Source organism: Pinus tabuliformis, chromosome 3_1, assembly GCF_031772625.1.
Source record: "Pinus tabuliformis cultivar Carrire ecotype Pingquan chromosome 3_1, CPIR1, whole genome shotgun sequence".
Taxonomy (NCBI): domain Eukaryota; kingdom Viridiplantae; phylum Streptophyta; class Pinopsida; order Pinales; family Pinaceae; genus Pinus; species Pinus tabuliformis.
The window spans coordinates 324,748,886-324,776,329 of NC_142301.1; the positions used below are offsets into that span (position 1 = coordinate 324,748,886).

Here is a 27,444-nt window from a genome sequence, read left to right on the forward strand (position 1 = left end):
TTGAGAAAGCTCTTTTTCCCTACAAAACACAAAACACAAAACCCAACACGAATATGCAAAGAAAAAACGAACCTTGCGGCTCGAAGTTAGCTTTAGCCAAAAAACTAGAAATTTTGAAAAAAAAATCTCAAAGTTAGCTTTAGCCGAAAAACTAAATATTTTTCTCAATGTTTCTGATTTTCCGAGATCACACTAAGGTGCAGGGAAAAGAGCATACGCATGAGAAAAATCCTTCCTTTCTGTTTCTGATTTGCCCAGATCGCACAGAGTCGCAGGGCAAAGAGCATACGCAGAAATGAAAGGTATAGATCCGGTTAAAAAAAAAGGCTAAATAAACTGAGACCGAAATAAGCAGAGAGAAAATAACAGTAAACTGCAAAAAAAAACACTGTATACCTCCCGATCTAAAAAATGACGCAACTAGGGCTACCGGAAACCTTTTCGCGTGAAACGAAAGGGGTTCCTCACTGGAACAGATGCTCCGAACGCAACAGAGCAGTCCTCTCGGCCCGAAAGCAGTCAGAAACAGCAGATCTAGGAAACGACAGCCGCATGCAGTTCTACCGGCTTCAGATTTGGATCACCAACGGACGCGGCCCTCAAATAGCTCTGATACCATGTGGGAATTTACAGGGTAAGTTCCACAGAAAGAATACCAAAAGGACACCGCTCACAACCAGATCTCAAATCAATACACCAGTATTTTTGACGTGGTTAAAACCCTCAGAGTGCAAGGAGGGAAACAGTCCACGGCCTGTCCCAACGTGGGTACTACAGGCAATTTATTAATCAAAGAATGAAAATTTACATAAGCTTCTCTCATGCACGGATTACCCGAACAATGACCCTCCATGCGCTTTAAATAGAACTCATGGACCAATCGGGTGTCAAGCCACGGATCAAGTGTCGGTAATACCGAGGTGAAAGTGAACCGTCGGATCACTACATATCGTGACCGTCGGATTGTAAGTTACAAAATGTACAACGGTAAAGAAACACACTTTACCTAACTCTAACCTAACTCTATACTAGACCAAGTTGAACTTAACTATATCCTATGTGTCGGAATATCCTAACAATCCCAACCACAAAGGAAAGGTCAAATTGGTTGAAAGCTACATTAGAAGATGCTGAAGGACATGAAGTTGTGAAAGGGTCCTCCATGGAAAGTAAGAAACCGAACAGGTATTCTGGTTATGCAGCATATATGACAAAGTTGACTGAAGTCGAACCATCTACATTCAAGGAAGCTGAGCATGAAGAGGTTTGGAAGAAAGCTATACAAGAAGAATATCAATCCATCATGAATAATGGGGTTTGGGAAATCGTTCCTAGACCTAGTTACAAATCAGTTGTCACATCGAAGTGGATCTATAAGATCAAACGTGTTAATGGAAGTACAGACAAGTACAAAGCAAAGGTTCGTCGCAAGGGGTTTCTCTCAAAAGGAAGGCATTGACTATGAAGAAACATTTGCACCTACAGCAAGGTACACTAGTTCGTTTCATCGGCTGCTACAATGGGGTGGAATATCCATCAAATGGATGTTAAGACCACATTTCTAAATGGGACCATTGATGAGGAAGTGTACAACGAACAACCTGAAGAATTTGAAGTGAATAGTATGGACTCTCATGTTTGCAGACTCAAGAAGGCCCTATATAGCTTGAAGCAAGCACTGAGGGCATGGTATGCAAGAATGGAAGCATATCTTCTCAAAATTAGGTTCATAAATAGTATTGTTGATCTGAATCTATATATCAAGGTCGTGAATAATGAGCCCGTCATTATTCTGTTGTATGTGGATGATCTATTCATCACTGGTGTAGAACGAAGAATTCAAGAATGCAAAAAGATGTTGCCAGTTGAATTTGAGATGAAGGATCTAGGACTCATGCATTACTACCTAGGTCTAGAAGTATGACAGAAACCTGGGGAGATATATTTAGGGCAAGGAAAGTACATCATCAAGTTATTGCAGAAATTTGGGATGATGGACTCCAAGCCGATGGTTACTCCTATGATCACCAACCTCAAGAAGTTGAGGAGCTCCAACTCTAGTCTCGTGGATCCTACCTCATATCAACAGTTGGTGGGTTCCCTGATGTATCTAGTAAATACTAGGCCAAATATATGCTTTGTAGTAAACATTCTTAGTCAGTTTCAGTTGGAGTGTTGTCATGATCACTGGATAGTTGTCAAACATATATTGAGGTATCTTCGTGGCACTATACATCACTGCCTAAAGTATGATAGTAAGAAAGTCAAGCTAATTGGCTTCACAGACTCTGACTGGGGTGGCAGTGAGACCGATGGAAGGAGCACTACCGGAGGATGCTTTAGTCTGGGAGTTGCTATGATCTCATGGATGAGCAAGAAGCAAGATCCCATTGCATTGAGTAGTGTCGAGGCAGAATATGTGGCTGCATGTGAAGTAGGAAAAGAGGTTGTTTGGTTAAGGAAGCTTCTGACAAATTTGTTCGAGAAGTCTCTGGGTCCTACTGTGATTAATTGTGACAATCAAATTTGTATCAAGATGTTTGGAGATCCCGTGTTTCATTCGAGGACGAAACATATCAATAATAAGTTCCACTTTATTAGGAACTTGGTGCAGGATGGGATCGTGAAGTTAGAGTATGTCCCGACAGATGAACAGGTAGCAAACATACTGACAAAGGCTCTTCCTAATAAGAAGTTTGAATATCTAAGGAACCTGTTGGGTTTGGTAGATATTGGTGATTGTATTGATGATAAGGAAATGGAAGAGATTTGTTGAGGCTTTGCAAGTGAAGCATTGCCTAGGGAGACATCAGGCCGGCACTATGTGTTGATGTCTGGATCCCGAAATTGAAAAGGTGGTGTTGTTTATTGAGCTCTGTTTTGGATACACACCTGTATGTTTGGGTTGGTGGTTAGCAAGTAAGCCTAATGGTACCTAGAGGGGCTGAAAGCTTGAGTCCACCTTAGTCCCACTTGGATAGATTCCCTGGTCAGGAATCTAGTCCATGGCATTGTGGTGCCTAAATTGTTGAGTGACTGGTTGGATAGATTGCCCTGGTCAGGAATCTAGTCCATGGCATTGCGGTGCCTAAAAGTTCTTCATGTTTTCATATAGTTTGAGATCTTCCATTGTATATGTACATTATGAATACCTCCCTAGTTAAGAGGGAGTGTTAGAAAATGTAACTATGTTCAGTCTTCAATAATGTACTTGAGTCATTATGTAATGTACTTGTCAAAAGAATAAAGAAAAGAATTTTTATTATTGTAACAATGACTTATTAAAGCATGGGTTTCATGCTTGGGCCATCATTATATTAGTCAAAGTCCCCATTGTGGACACATGACAAACAGTTATCAAGAAAAGAGAAACCATCCTATCTATTGCCCTATAGATTTTTCAACATGGTATCAGAGCTAAGGTTGGCTAAGGGCATAATGAAGATCTCTACTACACTGAAGAAGTTCCTAAAGAAGTGTACGAAGGTGGCAAGTCAACTCAAGAAGGGCATCAAAGAAGTATGTGATCTCCTATTTTCTTCTAAGAAGGAAGTGACCAAGACATCCACAAAGGATGAAGGATTATTCTCATCACTCACTAGCACATTTCAAGATGAGAATATTTGGGTAATCGACAGTGGAGCATCAAGGCATAGGACTGGTCAACATAAGCAACTGAAGACATTATCAAAAGGGAAGTCCTTTTACTCCATCGAACTTGGTGATAATAAAAGCTACCTTGTAAGAGGAATTGGATCAACTTCAATTGAGCTAGAAAATGGAGTAAACGTTCTTCTCAATAATATCTTATTTGTTCCAGGTCTGCACAAGAATTTACTTTCCATTTCATGCTTAGAAGACAAGGGTGATCGAGTTGAATTCATTGATGGAAAGGTTGTAGTATGCGGTAAAAACTCAAGAATAGAAGATGCTAGAATGATTGAGATTCGTGAAGGAAGTCTCTATAGATTGATAACTCCCCTCAATCAAGCTTTGGTTCACATTGAAGTTAGACCATGTGAACTTTGGCATAGAAGATTTGGTCATCTTCACTACAAAATCTTACCAACCCTAAATATCATAGTAAATGGCATCCTCGAACTGAAAGAAGATCATGAAGGAGGTTGCAAGGGATGTGCATTGGGTAAGAACACCAAGAGACCATTTGGAAACAGTGTTTCAAGGTCAAAAGAAATCTTGGATCTTACTCATTCCGATGTTTGTAGTCCTATGACTCCAAAGTCACTTGGAGGTCATCTATACTATGTCACATTCATAGATGACCATTCAAGGAAAACTTGGGTTTACTTAATGAAATCCAAGGATGAAGTCTTTACAAAATTTCAAGAATTCAAAGCTGAAGTAGAGAACCTTACAGAAAGGAGAATCAAGATATTAAGATCTGATAATGGGGGAGAATATACTTCCAAAGAACTTATAGCCTTTTGTAAGGAGTCTGGGATTAAGAGGGAGTTGATAGTCCCATATAATCTCGAGAAAAATGGAGTTGCAAAATGAAAGAATCGGTCCATTGAAGAAAGTGTGAAAGCAATGCTACATGATCAAGATTTGCCGAAATTCCTGTGGGGTGAAGCAACAAAGATAGTTGTGTACATACAAAATCGAAGTCCCCATAGGTCACTAGATAACTTGACTCCTAAAGAAGTATTCACTAGGAAGAAACCAAGTGTAGATCATCTCTGAATTTTTGGTTGTCCTGTTTATATTCATATACCGAAGGACAAGAGAAAGAAGTTGGATCCATCAGGCATGAAGGGAACATTTGTTGGCTACAGTAATTCTTCAAAGGCCTATAGGATCTACATAAAAGGACACCAAATAGAAGTTAGTCAAGATGTGATATTTGACGAAAGTATTCAATTTAATAAATAAAAAGATCTCCCTATGGACTTTAATGATGAAGAACTTCCGGTATTTGAAGAGGAAATTGCTAGGGAGGAAGAAGAATCAAATCATGAAGATGAAGGTCCCAGTGAACCTATACAGCATGTGGTAATCCTCGAGACATGAAAGAAACCTAATTGGTTGAAATCCACCCTATTAGATGCAGAGGGTCATGGAGCAGCTAAAGGAACATTTACAGAAAGCAAGAAGCCCAAAAGATATTAAGGTGTTGTAGCGGCTACAACCATCCTCCAAAATTTTTCCTTAGCTTCGTTTTGGAGCCTCCCTACCAACCATCCTTAGCAGCGTGTCTTGCACTGCCCAGGTACATATGCTTCAGTTGAGTTTCTTGGCTTATTAACTTGTGTTTGCTAGCTTGTTTGCCTTTCACCTGCATGCAGACATCCCGTGACTTGGTCATCAAGTGGCTCTTGTTGTAATAACCCTTCCAAACCTTATATTAAAAACTGATTTGATAAACTTTATACTAAAAATAATTATGAATAAAACTTTGTTATAAATATAAAGTTTAAACTTATAAATATATATATATAAATATTAAACCTCATGAAATTAAAGTTTATATTAAAAAGGGGATATAAAATATCAAACCTTACGTAAAGAGGTAACGCAAACATGAAATATGAGTAAAGCACAATATCTGATACTGAAATGCATGCGGAGGCGTGTCAGGAGGAAGAAGAGCGGTGGCCGTAAGCAGGAGGGTGGCCACCGCCAAGCCTGCCATTATAAAATCACTAATCTGAACCGATCACCGGGGGGGGAAAAAACTGAGAATGGAGGGCAGGAGCTGAAATTAGGAGTTCAGACCAGAGGACTAAGAATTACCAGTGGAAGAGCTTTAACCGGCCTGAGGTTCTGGGCACGGGGGCAGTAAGCTTCTGCGAGTAGCTTACTGGGTTGAGCAGCCATCTGCTCAGTCTGGCTAGGAGGAATTGGTTTCCCGGAAATTGGATCAAATTAGCCACAACATCAGCAACGACACCAGTTCAGTAGCAGAATCAACCACAGTTAAGGTAAGTACCAATTTAAAATCTTTAGTTTTCCTGTAATTCAGTTCTGGTTATTGTAAATGGTCATTACAGATGGTATCAGAGGCCTTGTTCAAACCCTTTCGACCTTACCGGCCCTACGCATTATGTAACTCTGCTGAATTTTATCTGTCAAATTTTCTGTTGGAATTTTCTGTTGGAATGTTTAGGTTCAACCGATATCCTTTGATAGGTAATCCTTCCTAAAATGACCCCCTGTGCTATTCTTGATCCTCAGAACTTGTTTACTTATGCCTCCCCTCTTTTCAATGTACCCAACCATGATCATAGATAGATCTCTAGCATGGTGTTTCTTTACTGATCACACGGAACTTACAATTTTAAAGTCCAGTAAAGAAAAAGACATTGAGATCCGAAATCATAGCTCCACAGGCATATTGCTAGCAACAGACAATGCTGATCTTTTCAGCGATTACATTTAGAGAAAGAGCGTCTTTGCTCTCTTTTCTTAGCCTTACTTTCATTATTTTCGTTTTGTTCTTGTAAGTTATCCAGCATGGGATCTTCAATGTTCAAAAGTTTGGTTGTACCCATCAAATTATCTGCTCATTTTCAGCCCATGGTCAGATGCGCTACCATTGCGCCTCAGATTTCTGGCTTACCTACCTGACAAGGCAACCGAGCCTGATCAGTTTTTAAAAAAAAAAAAAAAAAACCCTGTATCAATTGACGGCCACTGTCGAAACGGAATTTTGTCAGCAGGCCAGGTCGTGCGTACAGTGTGCGGTTCCAGTGCCAAACCCTTGGGGGAAATTAGATTGTAGGGTGCTGTGTATAAATTGAAGAATGACATAGGAACTCGATGTCCAGCGAATTATGGTCCAGCGAATTATTTTAATGCAACTGTCTCAGCGTCGGTGTCGAACTGAATTCTGAGGTAACTTGAAACCTCAATTTCCTGCTATATCTCATCACCGTCCGTATACTGTCAATGGGGATTTACTAGACTCAAGTATGCGTGGAGCATCAAATTCTTCGTCACCGCCTCAGCGTTTCATCAAGATAACTAGGGTCATGATTCTAGTGACCCGTGAAAGGAAGCCGAGACATACGTCAAGTTTCTTTCTTCCTTGTCTGGCCCGTGGATAAATATTCGTTGACGTGTTGACGTATAGCAGTAATGAGATGTGCAATATATATATGTATATAACTTATATACTACGCGGCTACGTTAAATGGTAGATAAGGTGGACCCTATACTCCAGTATTCGAATGGGGTTTAACCTTGGTTTAAAACTTAATTTCTAAACACCACGACGCTGGCATTCTAACTATATATATATTACCTTTGTGAATAACATATGTTAAAAATATTTTATATACTATATTACCTTTGTGAATAACATATGTTAAAAAAAAAAAAAAAACCCTTGTTTCTGTATTTAGTGGCGACGAACTCGCATGTCCAGCATGTTGGCTGTAAGATTCCGACCTCTGATTTCTTCAAACTCCTTCGTAGCCGCAGAAGCCATAGCTTTGAAGACTAATACCGCTGATCGTGCTTGCTGTGTTCAAATTTGAGGTTATGGTTGGAGAAGGTAAGCGGTCTCGATGATCTGTTCTAACGAGATAAAAATACATAATGGTAGTACCAACTGTCATTTTATATACTATATTACCTTTGTGAATAACATATGTTAAAAATATTTTATATTTTAAGTATATGTTGACAGATAATGTGGCAAGTATATAGTTAAAATATAAAATAATATAAATAATAATGTACAATAATAGGTTATATAATCATATTAAACAAGTAAATACAAGTAAGAGTAAGAAATGGGATAAAATATACAGAGTTATAAGAAGTAAATAATAAATACAATACATAAAGACATATAAGATAATGTAATAAATAAAATAAAAGGATGATTAAAAAAAAAAAAAAATTGTAATATAGTAATGTCTTAATTACTTGTTGGGCAAGCTTAAATTTAATTATTTTCAAATTAATGTAAATAGTTTAATGGAGGATTGGTTCGTTTAATTAGTATAATTTTCAGTAATCTATTTTTTTATAAAAGTATAGTTATGCTTAGTATGCCATATATGATTAATATACCATATACGTTTAAAAATACCATATAGTTTTTTGCTATGTTTAAAAAGTTATTTGGTATAACATAACATATTCAACATTATAACTATGTATCTCTGTCTGTAGAGGTAATAGTTTGAGACATGATAGGTGTGTTGACGATGTTCATTATAACGAGATAATTCATATTTAAAAAAGTTAATTTGTAAATGTACTTAATAATTAATTTTGGATGATCTACCCTAGGCATTAATAAACCATACACTTCTGCATTATTTAATATTAGGATAGAATACCCTGCATTAGGCCAAGGAGGTCGCGAGACCACCCTCCTTGACCTCGGTACCAGTAAGATCCGCCTAGCGGATAAAAATAGCAAAACTATACCCGTTTACGAATGTGAAATTGCAAAAGGAAATTGTGTGTTAAAAATCGATTATCCACCTCAAAATTTTTACGGGATTTTATTATGTGTTCAGGAACCATCACAATGGTAAAGACGTATGAGCGACGACGACGTGATCAGGCAGCATCACCACCATTAATGCCGCCACCGTCGCCATCATCATCCCCATCACCATCGTCACCGCCAAGACCATCATCAGCACCAATCGCCCCAGCGCCAGAGTTGACTATGATAATGAACTCTTTGGAAGCCTTATTGGAAACATTAAAAGAATCAACTAAGGCTAAAACCAAAGAGGAATTTCAGCATGTAACCACCAGTTCAGCGGAACCAAATAATTTTGAGCCCAGAAGATCGAGAGAAGACATTTCTAGGGAACTTCAGAAAATTAGACTCCCAGAATTCTCAGGAGGTTGAGCAGGTGAACGCGCTGAAGCATGGTTGGAAGGAATGAACCGATGCCTTAGGTTAAGAGAATATTCGCCTTCAGCAAAAACAAAAATTGCCGTGTTTCAACTAAAGGAAAGTGCCTTGATTTGGTGGGGAAATCTGGAAAAGCAGCTGCACCTTACATCGGATAATGTCCCTTGGGAACTATTTGAGGAAAGGTTCCGCGCAAAGTATTTGCCTCCATACTTTCAACAACAGCAAGCCAGAGCCTTCCATACATTAATACATTAATTTATGGAACTTGTAAAATACATTCACTACTTAGATTCTGATGAACGTCAAGCTGAACGCTTCATATTTGGGTTAAATCCTCGCATAAGAGCCTTGGTAAGCATGTGGAAACCCTCATCAGTAGCCGAGGCAGTCGAATGTGGGCGTTATGCAGAAGAGCACCTTGGAATCAAAAAAGATATGGGGCCAGCAGGGCCTTTACAACCAGGATTTCCAGGGAAGGCTCCCCGAGACTTTTTTAGAGGAGGTAGCTCGAGGCCACCTTACGGTAACAGGTTTACCCCAAGTGTGGGGACAAGAGTTCCCATGGCAGTAAACACTATAGCCGCAGAATCGTCCAACACCAGACCATGGGCATCGCGAGGGACTGCCGGTAGAGGAAGGAGTGCGAGAGGAATCAACATGGGAGGACGCGGCTCGTTCTCTAGAAATTCGCACCTTGATTCAAGAGGATCAGCGCAGCTCAATTGTTGGGGATGTGGGGGACCGCATTTCCAGCGTGACTGCCCAGAAGCTTCATCGAATATATTGCATAGGACTGGGAAGGAGCCGATATCAGCCAATCGAAGTAATCATAGAATTCATGCAGTAGTCAACCACGACCAAGCAGCCCATCAATCCACTGTAGTGGAATCTTCAGGTATTATCAATGGCGTAAAACTCAAAATCTTATTTGATACTGGTGCCACAGATAGTTTCATTTCGTCATATGCATTAAACAAATGTGGGTTGGCAGCTCGTAGACAAAATGATTTCCACCAAGTGGAAATGGCCTCAGGAGAACTCCAAACCGTGGGCTTGAGTGTGGATCAATGCAAAATTGACCTAGGGGTCTGTTCGACTAAACTAAAAGTCTATGTCACAGCCTTAGGAACGTATGATCTTATCATAGGTATGGATTGGCTGGAAGCTCACCAAGCTTGGGTGGACTGTTATGGAAAAAGGATTCTGGGCATAAATGATGAGGGAGAAGTAATCCAAATTCAAGGAATCAAGAGGGAAGTTTCGTTACGCTACATTTCGGCAATGCAGGTGAAGCGTTGTTTAAGAAAGGGTTGTCAGGCTTATGCAATTCACGAAGTAAGCCAAGAAAAAGGGCCATCCTTAGAACAATATCCGGTGTTAGCCGAGTTCCCGGATGTATTTCCAAAGGAACTACCTGGATTACCCTCGGTAAGAGAATTGGATCTCACTATTGAATTAAAGCCAGGTACCCAACCGATCTCTAAAACGCCTTATAGAATGACAGCTCCAGAACTTCAGGAATTGCAAATCCAGTTGAAGGAACTACTCGATATAGAGCATATTCGGCCCAGTACCTCACCTTGGGGCGCTCCTGTAATTTTTGTGAAGAAGAAAGATGGATCCTTAAGATTATGCATAGACTATCGAGACTTGAATCGAGCTACAGTAAAGAATCAATACCCTATGCTGCGAATCGATGATCTTTTCGATCAAATGAAAGGAGCTACTGTCTTTTCAAAAATTGATCTTCGATCAGGGTATCATCAGCTAAGGATTTCTGAAAATGATATCTCTAAGACTGCATTCCGGACACGTTTTGGACATTATGAATCTACTATGGTACCATTTGGGTTAACAAATGCGCCAGCCGTATTCATGAATCTTATGAACAGTGTTTTCCGTCAATATCTTGATAAATTTGTACAAGTCTTTTTAGATGATATTCTCATCTATTCCAAGAATGAAGAAGAGCATGAAGATCATTTGCGGATAGTATTGTCCTGCCTTAGAGAACGTCAGTTATATGGAAAACTGTCCAAGTGTTCTTTTTTTCAGGAAAAGATTCATTATTTAGGTCACATCATATCAGGTGAAGGGATTTCAGTAGATCCTGAGAAGGTAAAAGCGATCATGGAATGGCCAATACCGAAAAATGCTCATGAGATTCGAAGCTTTATGGGTTTAGCCGGTTATTACCGGAGATTTGTGGAGGGATTCTCCAAAATCGCAAAGCCAATCACAACCCTTCAGCGTAAAGGTGTTAAGTATGAGTGGACCGAGGAATGTAATAAAGCATTCTCTGAACTCAAAAGACTACTCACTAGTGCACCAATCCTAAGAGTCCTTGATATGGGCAAAGACTTTACGGTATGTACTGATGCATCCAAGCAAGTGTTGGGTGCAGTATTGATGCAGGATAAGGGAGTGATAGCTTATGCTTCCAGAAAGCTAAAAACTCATGAAGAACTCTATGCTACTCACGATTTAGAATTGGCCGCTGTAATGCTAGCTTTAAAGATTTGGAGACACTATCTGGTGGGACGAAATTTTACACTTAAAAGCGACCATCAAAGTCTACAATATTTGTTCACCCAAAGAGACTTAAATGCCAGGCAAAGACGATGGAGTGAATTCCTAAGTGAATATGACTTCGGAATATCATATATTAAGGGAAAAGAAAATGTAGTAGCCGATGCTTTAAGCAGGAGACCTCGGATATTTTCTCTCATACCCATTAAAGTGGACTTAAGACAACGAGTACTGGGTGTCTTATAAAAGACAGCTGGTATTTAAAGGTGAGAGCAAGTCTTGAGGGAATTAAGGCAAAAGAATCTAAATTTGAGGGTTATGAATTAGAAAACGATGGGATCTTACGATTCCATGGAAGGATGTACATTCCTGATGATAAAGATCTTCGAGATACCATCCTTGGGGAAGCCCACAAAGCAGTATATTGTGCTCATCCTGGAGTAGGGAAAATGTATGTGGATACCAAGAAACTCTTCTTTTGGGCAGGCATGAAGCGTGATATCACTCGATTTGTTGCAAAATGTTTGGAATGTCAGCGAGTAAAGGCAGATCATTGTCACCCAGCGGGCCTCTTACAACCCCACGACATTCCTATGTCTAAATGGGAGACCATTTCTATGGATTTTATCACTGGGCTACCTCTTACTTCTCAAAGACACAATGCCATTCTGGTAGTGGTGGATAAATTAACAAAAAGCGCCCATTTCATTCCGGTAAGAAATACTTATGATGTTGCTGACGTAGCTCGAGTATTCATAAATGAAATTATCAGATTTCATGGAGTACCTAAGAAGATTATATCCGATAGAGATTCGCGATTCACTTCCAGATTCTGGACTTGCATGCAGACAGCCTTAGGTACTCAGCTAAATTTAAGCACTGCCTACCATCCTGAGACTGATGGGCAAACTGAAAGAGTAAATCAAGTACTTGAAGACATGTTGCGAATGTATGTAATGGATCAGCAATCACACTGGGAAAAGTATTTACCCTTAGTCGAATTCGCATACAACAAGAGTTACCACAGTTCGATTGGGATGCCTCCATTTGAAGCTTTATATGGCAGACCTTGCAGAACACCGTTAAGTTGGGACAGGTTAGAAGATCGAGTGATAATAGGACCAGAATTAATCCATGAAATGGAAGCGCAGGTCAGACAAATTAGACAGCGATTAAAGGAAGCCCAAGATAGACAGAAGAGTTATGCTGATGCCCATAGGACGGACAGGAACTATGAAGTAGGGGATCAGGTTTTCATCCGCATCAAGCCAAATAAAAGTACTATTCGATTTGGAAAAGGGACAAAGTTATCACCCCGATTTATTGGGCCATTTAAAGTCGTGGAAAGAGTGGGATCTGTTGCCTATCGTCTTGCCCTGCCACCTCACCTGCATAGAATTCATAATGTATTTCATGTTTCTGTATTAAGACATTATATAGCTGATCTATCCCATAACCTCCAGTGGAAAGAATTGCAGGTATCGGACGAGGGAGTCATAACGGTCGAACCGTTACGTATACTGGAACGTAGAATTCGACAGTTGAGGAATCGTCTGGTGGACCAAGTTAAGGTCCAATGGGACAAGTATAGTCTTGGATCAGCAACTTGGGAAAATACAGAGGACATATGTCAGAGATACCCTAATTTATGTCCATTTTGAAGAACTTTACACTATGTTTAGTATATATTTACTTCACTACAATCAGAGACTCAGAAACATTTTGAATGATTATGGATAAACATGAAACTTTATGGCATAATATATGTTTAAATTTCTGCTGGTACATGGATACCAAAATGATATATGTGGTTCGTTTTACTAAATTATAGTTGTCAAAGTAAGGTTAAAGGCCGTTAAATGATTTTACTTCTGATAGAAATTGAAACAATATAAATCTGTTTTATTTATGCATGTCAAAGATGAGCAACTGGAATGGAAGACAGGAAGTGAATACATCCTAAATAAAAGTCAAAATACATGCATAGAATATGACAAAATATGTTATGCTGTAGTATCATATGTAAATAATACATAAGTTATTTTGAATATGCTGATGCACATTTTACAAATGCATGGGTAAGTGTATGATTGCAGATAAACTATGATTGCAGATAAATGATCCAATTTCCGGGATGACCACGTGATGACAGAACCTCAGAACAGTTAAAGCTCAAAGTGATTCTATGATAAGGTATTAGCCCAAATTTTACTGGGAGGGGTGGAGGTGTTACCCACCGTTTATCCTTCGAACCCTGGAGTCATGGGAGGACTGTGCGAGTCACGCTCCCCTAGACGTGTGATGATGACTGCCGGATGCCTACTGAGAATCAGGTCGGTATAACCGACGCTGTCACCTTAGAGTTATGAATGGTTAGATCAGTAAAACTGACGCCACGGCATACTCCAGTAGAGGACGGATAGGATGGGAGCGGAAGAGATTAGGAAGGATAGGATGATTTTAGAATAGCTTGGGAACCTGAGTAAGAATTATCCATTTAAAATCATAAACCTAAAACGCTAATTTTATAATCTCCTGACATTAAAACAAAATTTTGAAATCTAACTTCGGGACGAAGTTTTTGAAGGGGGAGTGTATGTAATAACCCTTCCAAACCTTATATTAAAAACTGATTTGATAAACTTTATACTAAAAATAATTATGAATAAAACTTTGTTATAAATATAAAGTTTAAACTTATAAATATATATATATATATATATATATATATATATATATAAACCTCATAAAATTAAAGTTTATATTAAAAGGGGATATAAAATATCAAACCTTACGTAAAGAGGTAACGCAAACATGAAATATGAGTAAAGCACAATATCTGATACTGAAATGCATGCGGAGGCGTGTCAGGAGGAAGAAGAGCGGTGGCCGTAAGCAGGAGGGTGGCCACCGCCAAGCCTGCCATTATAAAATCACTAATCTGAACCGATCACAGGGGGAAAAAAACTGAGAATGGAGGGCAGGAGCTGAAATTAGGAGTTCAGACCAGAGGACTAAGAATTACCAGTGGAAGAGCTTTAACCGGCCTGAGGTTCTGGGCACGGGGGCAGTAAGCTTCTGCGAGTAGCTTACTGGGTTGAGCAGCCATCTGCTCAGTCTGGCTGGGAGGAATTGGTTTCCCGGAAATTGGATCAAATTAGCCACAACATCAGCAACGACACCAGTTCAGTAGCAGAATCAACCGCAGTTAAGGTAAGTACAAATTTAAAATCTTTAGTTTTCCTGTAATTCAGTTCTGGTTATTGTAAATGGTCATTACACTTGTGCTCACTTGGAAAATTGCGTAGAACTGGAGGGAAACCAGCCTTGCTCTCCAGAATTGCGTAGAGCATCAAGGTAGACTGCTGCTCTCCATAAATGTGCAGAGCAAGCATACTGTCTTCCCCTTGGAAATTGCACAGAGCAGCCCATCACTGGGCTTGCTCTCAGAATTTACGCAGATCTCGCTGACAGCCTTGGCTTCAGTCCCGAAATTGCGCAAAGTTTGAGGGGCAGCCAAAGCCACTCGGCCCAGAAACTGCGCAAAAGTCATCCAGAGGCTTGCAGTCTGTTGCATGTGCCACTAAGTTGATCGATTCCCTCCAGGACTAAGCAATCTTGCTTTGCATGCATGGGCTACTTTTTCCCAAAAAAGCAAAAAACATCCCTAAATTTTAGGGATCTATTTTTAGCAGCTAGACGTTACATGCAAAAGTCATTTTAGAAACCTCCCGCCAAGTGTCGCTTTTTCCTAGATTTGTGGCATGCACGTCATAAGCCTCAATCTTATCAAAACTATTTATTCGACGTTTTAGAGCATATTCTTCACTTCGATCTTGGAGATCTAGCATTCCCCATCGCATCTAGGAACCTAAGGCACACTCAGCTCATCTTTTTCCGGGTAAATCCGCTTTTCTTGTCTTTTGCTGCTTTTCTGTCGCTTTTTATATGTCGGTTTGTGTGAGTGTTGTTTGCTTGGTTTCATTGAACGCTTGTTGTCGTTTTAATGCATGTTAGCTTGTAGAAGCATTGTTTCAATTTTTCCATTGCATCTCCTCGCTGTCGCATGCATGACACTGTTTCTGCACTGACAGTCATTGTTGCAGCGACTCGCTTCACACGCTTAGTTGTTTTTCTCGTTTTACTGAATCCTGCACTCACTAATTGCATGCATGTTCATTCACTCATGTCTGCACCCACTTTCGCACATGCATTCAGTCCATACTGTTTTCAGTCGCCCTTCGGCGGGTCTAAGCTACCTTGGCCCGGACCTTGCCTTGCGCAACTTGCATTGTGCATTTCTGGGATGGAAGGCCTTGCCTTGCTCCCAGAAATTGCACAGAGCTTGCCTCACACTGGCCTCCCAGGCTTGCTCTGTGCAATTCTGAGAGGTAGTGCCTTAGTTGACCCCCGAAATGTGCAATGCAATTTTACTGGGTTACAGTCATGCTAACTAAAACTGTGCATTGCGCAGTTTCAGAGCAGGCCAAGTTGGACTGTGCTCTGCATAGTTTCAGCAGTCAGTCAGCCCGCTGATAGTCCAGACTGTGTTCTGGCAGTCAGCCTCCCAGTGAAAATTGCGCAAATCTTCCAGTCAATCACCCGGGTCTGTTACATGTCAGTCCTCAAGTTGCTTTTGGTTTTCAACTGACAGTTTGTTTTCCATGAGTGTTGCTTTGTCTCCAGGTATCACAGGTGTTCGTCCATCTCTCAGCAGTACAGGTACAATGGCTTCCAAGAGAGCAGGGTCAAAAGACACCGTTGAGAGTGAAACTGGAGATGTGATCGAGCAAGTGTCTATGAGCTTGCCCATCTATGAAGACACTAAGTTGTTCATAGACAAGGAGATCAAGATGAAATGGCAGGACAACAACGACTTCTTTTCAAGCACCTTCGAGGAGAATCTTGAGGATCGCAGAGTCTATGTCAACATACACAAGTCTGGCTTGTACCGGATTGCATGCAAGTATCCTGCGTTTCCATGCGCAGACATGATCCACCGAATTGTCTTGCATAGTGATCCAGAGACAATGGTGTTGAGCAGTGTCAGTGGAACAAAATTTGCTACCTTTAGGGCAAAGGACTTTCAGGATATGTAGCGTTTGCCGCAGCCGGTAGTCACAATGGATGCACCCTTCACCAGGCCCAACAGCAGTGCAAACTCAAGAGACATCTTGAAGAGCTAGGTGAAAGAGCCATCTAAGTTCAGGACAACACCCAACCAAGTGTACAAGACAAGGATACTGTGGAAGGCTTATCAGCTCTTGGTCATCTTCGCATGCCGCTTATACAGCCAAGAGAGTACATAAACCTTCCCGCATAGTTGGGTGATTGTGTTGGATCAGCTGGGGAACGAAGGAAGACCTTTCAATTGGTTCGACATGTTGGCTCTCCAGCTGAAGGGACAAGTAACAGAAGCCCGGCATTCGCCCAAGGGTTAGCAAGCAAAGCTTTTCATGTCCACTTACATACTTGATGCAATCTGTGCCCGTCAGCAGTTCCCAAGCTTGGGTTGGGCATGGACACCTTTAGAAACCTTTGTGCACACTTATTGTAGGTTGTTCTCCAAGTGCAGCTTTTGTGGAGTTATAATACAGCTATCAGACCACTTCGTCACCCTGGTGTATAGGATGATCTTTGAGCAGGATCTGCCTTGCATGTCGCAGACAGCGATGGAGGCATTGGTTGACATAGCAGATTGGTATGCCTCACCCCTTGGCACCTTCATCCGGATGTACAACGCAGAGAAGGCTCCGCATGTTTTACCAAAGTTTGCCATGGACAAGCTGGTCATGCAAGAAGTTGCATACCACATCTCCACAGGGTTGTTAGCAAGACTGCATAGGAAGAAGAAGGCACCTTGGCTCGCTCTTCCTTTGCAGATCGGGTTGTATGAGATCCAGAATCTCAAGCATGTTGAGGCTGAGACGGAGGAATTCAAGAGATTCACCTTCAGCACCAAAAGTTTGAATCCATATGACCTACATCGCTTAGTAGAAGACCACTGTGTGAGAGTGTATCATCCTTGGATCCACAGGGCGTGTTATTGGCCTGAAGAAGACCCATGGAGATATTGCTATAACTTCTCAAGGCTGAATGAACTAGACAGAATGGTTGTAGAGTGGTTAGCAGCATAGAAGGCAACAACATCAACAGCAGCAAAGGGCAGCAGACCTGCGCATGAAAAAGGAAAGAGGAAGGTTGTTGACAGCACAGAGGCGGAGCAAAGCTGCAACTTTGTAGCAGAACCACTTGTGTTAAGAGCAGCTTTGGAGATTGAGGCAAAGAGGCGACAACGCGACAGAAGGATCGCGCAAAGGCAGAGGGAAAAGCAGAAGTTGGAGGAGGCAAAAAAGGAGTTGCAGGAGTTGAAGCAACAACTCAGGGAAGAACAAGAGTTGCGCAGAAGAGAAAACAAAGCGCAGCAGGAACAGGAACAACAGGAGGCGCAGCATGCACACATTGATGAAACTGCGTCCATACAGGTTATTGATTCATCCGAGCAGCTAGCACATAGCAGACAAGGTGAGCAGTCGCAGGAGCAAGACTTTGCTTAGGAGATTGAACAAACATTGGAAAAGATGGACACACATGTAGTTCAGCCAGAGTTAGATCAGGACATTGACCTCATGCCTAATAACCAAGAGTGGACCTATCCAAGATTGAATGTTACAACTGTCACAAAATGGGTCACTACAAAAGCCATTGTCCAGAGAATCCAAGAAATAAGAAGAGAAAGAGGGAACATGTGAATATTGTTGATGAAGCTCCCCTAAGAAAAACAAGACTGAAGAATCCGAGATCAAAGACTTATTTGCTAGAGACTCCTAGGGACACTATCCCTTACATATCCTTCTACTTTAACTTTTGCAATGTTCTTCTTTATGTTTTGATTTCTATAATTTGTAGGTCTAACATGTCGTGTTAAGAATAGTTTTGAATTATTTTGATAAGTTGTAGGTATCCCTCAAGGTTGGATTAAGAAGGAGCCTCCACAAATCTACCAAAAGATAAGTATTTTGTTCTTTGTTGTTCATAGTTTCATGTTTTGGTTTCCTTCTCACATTAAGATTTTGTTTGTATTATGTGCTACTGACCTTTATATTTTCCTTGGTTAGGAAAGCCTGCTAAATACTCTAAGGTTATGGAGGAGACTTCAAAAGATAGACTTTTGGTTGCAAAGGAAGCCCTTCAAGAATTAATGTTCTACAAGGTTTGTAAAGAACAACTCGAGGTATGTCTTAGACTATAAACTTCGTTATAAAGTTCTCTTGAAAAAAGGTATGTTCATTCTATTTTAAAATTGCTTTACATTACTGACATCATTATGTCTAGGATTTTGAATCACAAAGATTCTTGTTAGGGTGATTAATCATTAGATTGAATCTACCCTCATTATATTATCATTCTTGTGGAACCCTAAAAAGGTTCATTGTAAAACCCTAACCTAAGGGTATGTCAATGCTAATATTGAAACCCTAGTATACTTAGGGTTGTTGATGAAATCTAGAATTACTATTCTTTTGATGTTTTGGAATTGTTATAAAAATCCTAGCCCTTTAGGGTTTTCTATTGATATCTAAGTCATATATTGAAACCCTAGATCTTTAAAGTTTGGTAATTTAGGGTTTATGAACTAAACATGTATAATATCTATATCAAGGTCCTATGAATGAATCCCTAGGTAGTTGTACATCTAAACTCTAGCCTGATCAAAATTGTTATGCATCTAACTCTGATGTATTGATGTTTGTGTAGATATTGGTGTGAATTGCTAATGCATGAAATCCCATATATGTATTTGCAAGTATGATGACCTAATTATTGATGCTCATAAATTATCAATTGTTTTCCAATATGATTTAGTTTTGATGATAAAATCTAGGGTTTGCAACAAACCTTAGTAGTGTCTAACATTGTTGAAACCTTAGATGGATCTGGAATCTAGGGTTTGCAGCAAATCGTAGTAGAGTCTAACATATCTCTAAGAGTAATATTGAGGTCCTAGATAAATTTCTTGATTGAGTTACTTTATATAGTAGTCAAAGGGTTTATGACAATAACCCTAGCAAGAAGTATGTGTTTCTTGCTAATCATGAACCTAACTAGGTGTTTAATGTCTAATGTCTAATTGCTTGCAATATATTGACATGATTCTGATATAGTTAACTTCATGCTTTTGTATTTGGTTGTACTTTGCCATTAAAGTTTTGCAGGTACATAATCTTCAAGATGATGAAGATGTTCGATAAAAGAAGTTATATGAATGATGATAATCAAGATGAAATTTCTCCAATACTAAGAAGTTGTTGATCTCCCTAAGTTAAGAGGGAGACTGGATAGAAGAAAGGGTCTATCTCCCCCGTTGAGAGGGAGCGCACATTATGACAATGAATACTTTGAATTAAGCAAAAAGAACTACAGATGAATGTTCGTGTAAAAGACTTGAGAATTGCTGAGGATGTATTTGGTACTATTGAAGAAATAAAAGAAGAAGAAGAAAGCTTCCGGCAAAATTATGTATGGATAACTTGATGATACAAGCAGCATCTGAATGAATGAGGACCTCGAAGGTTTGAGTTTAATTCTATATGTATATTTGAAAGTTTATTGTTGATTGGGGTTTGTGTTTGAACAGGTAAATATCTCCATGAAGGATGAACACTTGGGACGCATGCTTGGACAAATGGATATATCTAGTTTATTAGGGAGAGATGAAGCATCTAATGGCGGATGCTTGGGAAGACATTTGGCCAGCCTATGTGTGTTTGATGTCTAGATCCCGAAGTGGGAGGGTGGAATTGGACTTGGAGCTCTGACCTTGGATACACACCTAGATCCCTAGGTTGATGATTAGTTAGTAAGCTTGATAGTACCTAGACTGGCTGAAAGCTTTAGTCCATCTTAGTCCCACCCGGATAGATAACCCTAGTCAGGTATCTAGTCTGAGGCACTGACTCTGCCATAACTCTTTGTAGTTCATTTTTTAGATCTTCCATGTACCTTTATAAATATAGGTAATTATGAATACCTCCCTAGTTAAGAGGGAGTGTTGAAGAATGTAACTAGTGTCGGCCTTCATAATTATATTTAAAATGTATTTATCAAGAGAAAGAAAGAAAAAATTATTATAAATAAATTGACTTATTAAAGCATGGGTTTCATGCTTGGGTCAATTGTTTTTAGGTCATAGCCTCCATTGCAGGGTTCTAGGGTTTATGTCAAGTGTCCTTGTCCATGTCATATTGTAAAAAACCCTTCTTGGGATTTATTTGTCAAAGAAGAAATTTATTTTATTGTATTTTAGGTCTTCTAGGCCTCCTCCACCAAATTGGCCTCATGGAAAGACAAGTCGGCCTCAACAGGGGAATTCAACCTCACAAGAAGCCTATATATTGGAGCAACTCGACCTCATTTGTCACTCACTTACAACAAGTTTGAATTGCAGTAACTGGGAGCAGAAAAAGTGTGAAGTTCAAGAAGGAAGCTGGAATCGAAGTTTTTGGGTCTCTCTCTCTCTCTCTCTCTCTCTCTCTTGTACAACGAAATTCTAAAGCTAGATCGAAGTTGGGAAACCGCATCAAAGCTATGAAGTTGCATTGATGATGTGAAGTTGCATCAAGGTCGAAGTTGCGACGCTGCTAGGCTGAAGCTACTGAAGTTGTTAAGATCGAAACTGCAGTCCTAAAGTTGGGTTGAAGTTCTGAAGCTAGGGGTCGAAATTCTGGGTTGAAGCTGAATTTGAGAAGTTGGCACTTGGTAACTTTGGAAGAGATCATCTATCAGAAGGAAGAGCTGACTTGGTGGAGAAGGAAGGTCTTTTGGTCTAGGGTCTTGGTCCATCTCAATTTGAATCTATTGAAGGAAGAGTTTTGACCAGGTTTTTTTCCCTATAAAGGGGTTTTAGCCCTAGCTGAGTGCCTGCATCTGGTGTCCATTGATCTTCGTGTTTTGCTTTTGGTAATTGCTTGATGAAACAAAGATAAAGGAAGAACATAAAGAAGCTAATAAGAACGTAATAATATCACAAGTAGTTATCAACATAAGAAAATATTTCTGCCTTTTTTATTTTCTAACACATTCTTTGTTCTTGTGTACTATTGTTTTTCTTGTTGTGGTAACTATTTGATGAGACACAAACATAATAATAAGTGAAGAAGCTAATAAGTAAGAAAAAGTAAAAAGACATCACAAACAGTTATCAAGAAAAGAGAAATCATCCTATCTATTGCCCTATAGATTTTTCAACAGATCTAAGGCAGAGAATAGGGCGAACCTTAGGCAAAGCATAGGACGAATATGAGGCAAAGAAAAGGTCAAATCTTGGTTAGATATCTGAGGCAGAGTTTTTGGGCATACCAGAGCAGCAGGATCGAGATTCTTCGAAACAGTAGGAGGCCGAAATTCAGCCCTAGCATATCAAACCAGGCCAAATTCATTGGGCGATAGTTTGAGTTATCTAAAGGGTAGTTTAACCAGGTGTGACCAGGGCTATGTTTCTAGCCAGCTTGACTTTATGTTTGACTTGATATATCTATGTTGAACTTAATGTTTTCTCTAAGAAAAAGGTTGTTGGGTTTTTCCCCCATGTGGGTGTTCCCAAGGTGAATTCTTGTGTCTCTTGTTTGGTTGTTTCTTTATGATCCTACTTGCATTTTGTTTCTACTATTGAGATCTTTTATGTAATTTCTTTATGATAAATTTGAATGCAAGAAAAGATTAATGTAAGAAATCATAAGAAGTAATTATCAGTTAGAAGATCCTAAGAAAAATCAACACTTCTTAATGCGAGTTGGTGGATCCCACACTGTATAGGCAACTGATGGGTTCGTTGATGTATCTAGTCAACACCAAGTCAAATATTTGTTTTGTTGTGAATATACTTAGCCAAATCATGGTGGAGCCGAGACATGTTCATTGGGTGGCAGTGAAGCATGTGTTGAGAATAGAGATACCTACGAGGTACAGTGGATTTTGAACTCGAATATGTTGATGTTGCTAAAGTGAAGCTACAAGGGTACACAGATTCTGATTACGCTGGGAGTGTTGTGGACAAAAAATCCACGTCTGCATGTTGTTTCATCTTAGGATCAACCATGATCTCATGGTAGAAAAGGAAGCAACAATCAATGGCACTTAGTTCAACAGAGACAGAGTACATGGCAACGAGTATGGCAAGTTGTGAGGCAATATGGCTTCGCAAGATGCTTGCAAGATTATTTGATTTGGAGATGGGGCCAACGATGATTCACTGTGACAATCAGAGTTGCATTAAGCTCTCTGAGAATCATGTGTTTCATGATTGGTCCAAGCACATTGAGCTTCATAGAGGTGTTGTGAGATTGCAGTACATTTCCACAAAGGAGCACGTCGCAGATATTCTCACTAAGCCTCTAATGAAAGGGAAGCTTGTGAAGTATAGAGAAAAGTTGGAGGTAGTGGGCAATCCCTTCCTTGCTAGGAAGGGGTGTTGAAGCTTGTGGTAGCTTCAAAAGGTATTCTACATGAGCTTGGTGTCTTGGCATGTAGAAGATGATTTATTGCCTCTTTAGGTACTTGCTTGGTGGAGTAAGTGATTTATGTCTTCTTTATTGAGTCTAACTCAGGAAAATTACATAATTAAAATCAATTAATTATTGTGGACTATTAAGTCAATTTCTAAGGACAAATAATTTAAATATTTAAGTGACTTAGAAATTATTTCAACCGTTGATCTCCTAGATCTTCTAGAAGGGAGATTAGGGTTAGGGATTTGGGCTTAATGAAGATTATAAAATAAGCCTAAGGGAGAGGTAAAGACACAATATTGGAGAAATCAATTTTCTCTAGAGCGAGAGGCTCAACAAATTGTAACAACAAAGGAGAAAGAGTGCAAGTTAATTCGAGAGATTTCCAGGAGGCCAAATTGCTTGAAATTGCAGGGCCGAATTGCTAAAGCGAAAAGGAAGTCGATTTATCGAAGAGGCCAATTTGCTAGCACCAAATTTCTTATAACAACAAAGGTTGTGCGAGGGGAAGGTGCAGAGCCGAGTTGTTGGTGAAGAGATGGGCCGAATTCTCCAGACTGAATTTCTTCAAAGGCTGATTTCTAGTGTGTCGAATTTCTTAGGCCGGATTCATCCAATGGGGCTGAGTTACAGGGTCCAGTCAAAGCATATTTCCTTGTAATTTCTCTGTGGATCGAAACCTAATTAATGAAGGAAAATAGTTGTGGGTGTTTATCTATTGTAATGTGTGATTGATCTCTCTCTGATTTTATTTCCGCTGCATATAAATTTCTGGAAGTTAAAATACTACTGAATTTATTTTTCAACAATTCAAAATTTATTTGGTTAATAAATAAAATTGTTGGGAATAAAAATTGTTGTGAGAAAATAAATTTGAGCTGGTATTAGAATATTTAACATCAACACTCCAATTGCCATCCATAGACGGAGTTTGAATTATAGCTGGGTAGATATTTTGTCATTTATTCTCCAATGACATGTGGTGATGGAAGTCTTATTATTATAGGGATGATGTACTTTGTTAATGAAGTGGGTTGTAAGTCAACTCAGAAAGTCATTATGAAGACATCAATATGAAGTCTGAGTTCAGAAGTCTTGAATATATGGGCAAACAATTATGTTCCCTAACTGCCGTGTATAAAGAGACCCCTTATCTTGAATTGATTGGGAAGTTATAGATATTTGAGCAAACAATTATCTCCCCCAACTGTTGTATGCATGATTCTCTATGCGTATCAAGAGGCCCATTATATTTATTTGAATTATCATCCGAAGTAGAGCCATTCTAATTATATATTGTGTACATTTGTATCCAAGTTGAATAAGAGCTTCAGTATTTAGTTGATTCAGTGTAATTGCAAACTATTAAATTGGTATCAGTAGCACCATTGATAGATTTGGAATTGGCAATTGAGTAATCCTTCATATGAAAACTTGATAGATGATAAGGGAGGATCTCAGCATGGTTGATGACAACAAATACGTTGAGTGCTACAGTACATTGTCTATGAGCATAGTGACCAAAAAAAGCACTTTTGCTCGATGGCACCTTTTCTTCCCGCTTCTTTTGTCTGACCATCTATGGGAACGAAAAACAGCCAAGACAATCAACAGTTCTGCTGAATACCTATTCAACATTATGCTCTATGAGGTTGTAAAGTTGTAAACATATGCCTGTATGAGAAAATTTAAAACCAGGTGTGTAATTATTATAAATTTTTCTTAATATGTCTGATTTAGTCCCTTTTTCTGTATCGATCTCATATGTTAGGAAGTTGTGACTATGGCTATAAGTCTCTTCCTCTTCCACAAAACCTGCCCCTGTCAAACAGAAGACTCCACCGTCAAGGTGCCTAATCCAGAAGAATCCCCCGATCTATATCTTGTTTCATTCTTGTCACATTTATGGAATATTTAAGGACAGAGTATCTGGAAAAATCCTATTTGTTTCATCCAGGTTGCAAAGGGCTCAAAACAACAACGGTGGCACATTCTACAAAGCAAATCCTAATTTAGAGATTAATTCCAAAAACCTATATGAAAGTGGAATAGAGTAATTACTAATATGGAATGAAATCCCATAACATAATTATGTTATTAAGACAAGGAGAGCCCACAAGGCATGACATCAGAACTGCCAGCTATGTTAGTACTGGAATAAGGGAGGATGCTACGACATCAACCAGGAAACTTACACCCCAAAGCCGGCTTCCCACTTGACAAAGTTTTGGTGCAGCCAATGTTTCCTAAACACTGTTAGTGATCTTTCCCGGTCGAAACTTTCGGCCCGTACATCGTAAACATGCTTAGTATAACCAGCAGCCAAATAGGCATCGCAATGAAAACATGTTTCCACGTAGACGATGAACCCACGCACATAAAGTCATTTCATGATTGAAGTAAATACACAAGAGTTCCAATATACAGAAACAATCCGCGGCTAAAGAAGGCATTTAACGATAAAGATCCGACATGGCCTTAAAGCTAAGTATAGTTTATTCAATCATTTAATGTATCTCGATAAAATAAAACCTAATTTGAACATCAGGGGGACCGGGTTCCATAGTTGCTTATTATGTTTAATCATGAAATTAAATAATAATGAAAAAGCTACCTCAACTGCCATAATATACAGAGATTTAAACTAACGTAACTAACCCTGAGAGATCATTGTAACGCAATGAATTGTATTACAGAGGGAAACAGCCAATCATGTTCAGTAAATTAAAGCATTTGCTTGCCGCTTTAAATTGATTGCTGGATACCGAAGTATAGTTTGTAGTTCATTTAATCATTTGATATATGTCGTTGAATAAAACCTAATTTGAACATCTGGGGGCAGGTTTCCATAATTGGTTACTATATTTAGTCAAAAAATTAAATTACAATGCAAAAACAACCTCGGCTGCCATACTAGGCAAAATTTTGAACTAACAAAACTAACCCTGCGAAAGCACTCTAACACAGCAAATTGTGTTACAGAATAGTATCTGACCATGCTGAATAAATTCATACAATCTGATTGCCGCTTTGCGTTCATCGCTAACGACAGAAGACGAAAGGCAAAAGAAGATCAAGAAAGTCATTCAGGGTACCTGGCACTGATGGACCGGGCCGGTGCTGCTCTGTTCCTGCCACTATGGAGCTCAAATAGCCATAACACTACATATGTAACCCATCAACTAACGGGAAGATGAAAGGCTGAAGGGGCTTGTATTAGACTATTGTTGAAAACTAAATAGCATTTTTTGCGTTTAATTTATCGCGAGAGTATTTGTTCCAATTTAAATTAATTTCATACCGTCGACGGAAATTCAAAAAAAGTACGAAAAGAAAGCATTGTTTACAGGGATTTAAAACTAAGCTTTCGTAGAAGGCGATTAAACCTGAGAATGGGGAAAACTACAAGACCTCGCTCAATGAAATCAAATATGGAAAGATTGATCAGTTGAGAATCTCAAAAGCAAGCTGCAGTTTAGGGGAATTTTCAAATTTAACAATTGACAGATAGAATTCTTTTAAATCCTTTTAAGTTATAATATATAATGAGAAGGTGATTAACTTTTATCACATTAATCATGTGATATTGTATAATTGTTATTTCTTCTTAATTATTAAAAAAATCATTGTTTTTTTTGCCAAAAAATTATAATATATATATATAATTGAATAGGACAATAATATATATATATAATTGAATAGGTTTGAAATGAAATGAAATATCAAAATTATTGTGACTTTGTAAGTTGAGAAATGATGAAAACAAAAATTATAAAAAGTCTGGATTCATTTTAATTTTAGAGTTATCAAGTTTTAGATCTCTTTTCTTTTTGCATTTTAAGATATCTAATCTTGTTTGGTAAATAGTTTAGGATAAATTCAAGTTGGTTCAATTATTAATTATAATTATAATTATTATTATTTATTTTATTTTTAATTTTAGTTTTGTTTTTAGTTATATGAAATTTTACAAAGTCAAAAATGTTTTATTGATAATTATAATTATTTATTTTTTTTATTTTTATTGTTTTTATTTATTTTTACGGAGTCAAAATGTTAAACAAGACATTATGACATATCTACTATACTAGGTTGGAAAGCATCTATCAGAGCAATCACATTTATTGTTGATTATACCAACTTAGATCCATTTTATGAGAGATTCTTCAGCGTAAATCACATAGAATATCATTTGTCAAGAATAGACAAATGATATTCTATGTGATTTACGCTAAAGAATCTCTCATAAATTGATATGGATCACAGAAGCCTCAATTCGACAACTTAGATCCATTTTAACTCTGGATCTACCACAAGGTGAGAGGGATCAAATCTCTTTTCACTCTAAAAAAGGTTTGCATCTCAAGAGATTTGACCCCTCTAGGTACTTAGTATATCTAGAGATAAGATGGATGTAGGCTTATTTAATTATTAATTATAATTATAATTATTAATTATTTTTGTTATTTATTTAATTTGACCAAGTCTCTACCATATTGGCATGGAGAGTGCCTCTCAGTGCAATTTTTTTATATTAACAAAATCAATTTTATAAAAATA

General features: G+C 38.8%; 1 protein-coding gene across 3 annotated transcripts in view; it reads right to left on the reverse strand.

Annotated features, from left to right (window-relative positions):
- The window catches only part of LOC149187085 (3'-5' exonuclease domain-containing protein / K homology domain-containing protein / KH domain-containing protein), a 290,743-nt gene extending 264,482 nt beyond the window's left edge, over positions 1–26,261 (reverse strand). Inside the window, exon 1 of one of the 3 annotated variants that reach the window (XM_089411279.1) lies at positions 25,880–26,261. In XM_089411279.1, the coding sequence (XP_089267405.1) occupies positions 25,880–25,970 (91 nt within the window). In that variant the 5' untranslated portion in view covers positions 25,971–26,261. The remainder of the gene's footprint in view (positions 1–25,879) is intronic. The other 2 variants (XM_089411278.1, XM_089411280.1) reach the window with 2 other exon arrangements.
- Positions 26,262–27,444: the final 1,183 nt, after the last annotated feature.